Genomic DNA, 3,748 nt, shown 5'->3' with positions numbered 1-3,748 from the left:
AGATGAAATCACACCATGAGATGCTTGCATGCAAGTGATTAAAGTCTATACTCGTTGACAATGTTTTTCAGGTATCCATAGGCTTGACTTGAACAACTTTTCTCCACTAGTATATTGGATAAATGTGACAAGGTTAATAGGTCTTGTAAGCTTGTAACGTTAGGCCACAGCTCACGGCTACAATAAAGGTATGGAAATCAAAATTTGAGAGAAATATTTGAACTTCATCAACTTCACTCATTTTCATTTTCTTTTCAACCACCACCCACTTTATTGTTTTCTTTTCATTCATATCTTTCATTTCCCAAATGCTTTCTTTCTCACCACTTTTGATTCATTCTTTTCATTGTTTTTCTTCTTTTTGAACTCCTTTTTGCACACTTTAACTATTTCTTTTTTTTTCTTTTTTTTTTCAAGGAGCATTTGAATCACTACAACACCAATGAATTTATTTCTCTCAAAAATCAGGTAGGAAAATAAGTGTATAAGCTTCATTTGGTAGTTGCTGTGAGATATAGAATAGATACAAGTGGGGGCTAATTGTATGTCATTGACACACACCACTTGATTTTTTTTTGTAGGCTCAAAATGGGACACTAGGGATATTTCATGTTCATTTGGTAGGCTCGAAGGCTCAACGGTTTCAAAGATCGCCTAAATCATTCCTATGTCACATATTATCCGTATTTCGCCTCGAAAAGTACTCAAACAAGTTCTAGATTACCGTCAATCCATTAATCATCTCATACCAACTAATCATATGCATTTGTTCAACAAAAATTGATATACAAGGCATGCACAAAAGAACTCTTAAGCATCTCAAAAACTTCGAGGCTCAAAGGGCTGCAATTGACAGTAAACAAAGAACAAAGACCCAAAGATATTGTGAAAAACTGCCTAGATCATTTCTAGTTTTGTGAAAGTGTCAATCAATGTCATGCAAGAATTACCAAGAATCAGATATCCGTCGTCTATTTAGCATCATAGGCATACAACTTGTCTCTGAGCAACAATAGTATCAATAAACACGACAGTGCAAAATATTTGTGACTCCTAAGTTATCATGAACACATATAAACTTCAGGACCACAATTCAATTTTCATCATCGGCCACACATTTTTCTTATCCATGACTCTACCTAACAAATCTAGCATGCAATAAATAAAAAAAATCAAACTAACTACTGAGCGATAAAACAAAAAATTTGCAGAAAAATTCTAAAAATTCTAACAAGCAACGCAATTTTACCCTCCCCCAAACTTAAAGTATGCATTGTCCTCAATGTATAGAAATAAAGAACACGACAACACATACCTCGCGAACGAGTGTCAAAACTCGGGCGCTCGAGTTGTTGTCCGCAGCATCTGTGTCATCCATGTCCATGGGCTGCGGTGGTGATAGATCTGGTGGTGGGTAAAATTAACAACTAAGGACGTAAAATAAAATAAAATAAAATAATAAAAACAAAATGAATGCTAAAGAAAATAAATTGTGGGTTGCCTTCCACACAGCGCTTGGTTTAACGTCATCAGCCCGACTATACCAATCTTGTTCGTGGTGGATCGTATGATATCTTGGAAGCCTTGAGTTCTATGTTTTGACCATCAACCGCCATGGACAGTTTTCCTTGTCTCAAATCAATGACGGCTCCAGCAGTAGCCAAAAATGGTCGTCCTAAAATAGCACGAACATTCTGACTGTTCCCCATGTCAAGCACCACAAAATCTGCTAGAAGCCTTATTTTATCAATCTTAAGTTCAACATCTTCCACAATACCCAGCGGTGTCCTAACCGATTTATCCGCCATCTGCAAGCTTAGTCCTGTGGGCTTTATCCTACTCAATCCAAGTTTCTCGTAAAGGAAACTTGGCATTATGTTCACACTCGCTCCTGAATCACATATAGCTTTTTTCACTGATTGACTTCCAATTTCACATGTTACAACAAATTCCCCAGGGTCTTGTAGCTTCTGAAGAAGATTTTCTTTCCTGCCCTTATCATCTCCTCCAGTAAATGCCACCTCTTCCTGCTCTGCAGACTGAATGTTAGAGTGTAGGTTCTTGAGATCTTCAAGACCTTTTTTCTTTTGAAACTCAGCCTTCAATTGTAAAAATCTTTGGGGGTAGGGAAGTAAAGAAATATCAATGCGTTGATCAAAATCATAACTCTTACCTTTCTTACCTCGGTTCCTTTTTCTTGGAGACGGCTGATCAACTTTCTCTTCTTTGCTTACCACTCCAATCTCCTCATGCTGCATAAAAATAGCATTCACCTCTCTCAGATTTGGGTCTGCATTCTTTTGTACAGCGCCTGACTGTTGAGACGTGAGTTGCTTCGTTATCTGCCCCACTTGAGATTCAAGGATTTTCAAGGTAGCACCAATACTCGCCATGTGTGTCTCAAGGTTGTCAAGCCTAGACTCAGTCCTAGACATCCTCTTACCAGATTCAGAAAAGAATGTCCCAACCAAGTCCTCAAATGATGGCTTCCCTTCCCCATTTGATGTATTGAACCCCGGTGGAGGATTCAATACATTCTTGTTATTTGCGTAAGAAAAATTTTCATAGTTTCTCAAACCAGGATGATAAGTATTAGGGGGGGGGTTACCTCGATATGCTCCATAGCCTCCGAAGTTCTTGTTGTTGATGTATTGGACTTCTTCAGGGAAATGTGATTCTTCAACAACAACCGGTTGTCCCTCTGTGTTTGATGTACTCACTTTATTCATGGTTGCTAACTGTATAGTCAATGCTGATACTTGCGCAGTGAGTGATGTGATAGGATCCACAGCATAAACTCCAGCAGTCCTTTGTATTCCTGACCTCTCAGATGGCCATTGGTAGCTATTAATAGTCATCTGCTCAAGCAAGTCGTAGGCTTGAGTAGGAGATTTGGCAAAGATCGTGCCACCTGCCGCTGCATCCACAGTTGTACGCGTTTGACCATTCAATCCATTATAGAAAAGTTCGATTTGTACCCACTCTTCAAAACCATGATTTGGGCACCTCCTCAACAACTCCTTATACCTTTCCCAAGCTTCATACAATTGCTCGAAGTCAGTCTGTCTAAAAGTGCTGATCTCAATCTTTAATTGTGCAGACTTCGCAGGGGGAAAATATTTAGAAAGGAACTTCGTCGCCAGCTCCTGCCATGTCGTGATGCTCCCCAGTGGCAATGTTTGGAGCCATCCTCTAGCTTGGTCCCTAAGAGAAAAAGGAAACAAGCGCAGTCGAATAATATCATCAGAAACATCATTTATTTTTACCGTGTCCGTAATCTCCAAGAAAGTTCTGAGATGTAGATGAGGATCTGCAGTAGTGGCTCCCCCAAACTGGTTCTGTTGAACCATGTTTATCAATGCGGGCTTAAGCTCGAAATTGTTGGCGTTGATGGTTCCTCGAGCAATGCCAGAATAGTGCGTGTTGATCACTGGTCGAAAGTGATCTCTGATTGGTATAGGCTCAGGCGGCATCTGTCTGTCGTTTTCTCTGTTATCAGCCATCGCTTTGATTTCTTCCCTTCTCGCTTTTCTTAATCTTCTTGCAGTTCGTTCGATCTCCGGATCCAAAATAAGCGAGTCTGGGTTTGCAATCTTAGCATGCACTGTCAAGCAGAAAAAATGAAAAACTCAATCAATTTAAAATAAAATAAAAATAAAAGCTCTAAATTAAAATCTAGACTAATTGATAACGATACTGATATAAAATCAAATTTGACGGTCCCCGGCAACAGCGCCAAAAACTTGTT

At 39.3% G+C, this 3,748-nt stretch overlaps 1 protein-coding gene across 1 annotated transcript; it reads right to left on the bottom strand.

Moving 5' to 3' along the window:
- Window positions 1-1,538: 1,538 nt before the first annotated feature.
- On the bottom strand, window positions 1,539-3,503 carry LOC142519771 (uncharacterized). The gene is made up of 4 exons (XM_075622801.1): window positions 3,348-3,503; window positions 2,609-3,146; window positions 2,183-2,491; window positions 1,539-2,068 (listed from the first exon to the last, which is right to left on the bottom strand). The coding sequence occupies exons 1-4, from the start codon at window positions 3,501-3,503 to the stop codon at window positions 1,539-1,541; spliced, it is 1,533 nt and encodes a 510-aa protein (XP_075478916.1).
- Window positions 3,504-3,748: the final 245 nt, after the last annotated feature.

Source organism: Primulina tabacum, chromosome 11, assembly GCF_025594145.1.
Source record: "Primulina tabacum isolate GXHZ01 chromosome 11, ASM2559414v2, whole genome shotgun sequence".
NCBI lineage: Eukaryota > Viridiplantae > Streptophyta > Magnoliopsida > Lamiales > Gesneriaceae > Primulina > Primulina tabacum.
This window is presented reverse-complemented; position numbering and strand designations above follow the sequence as displayed.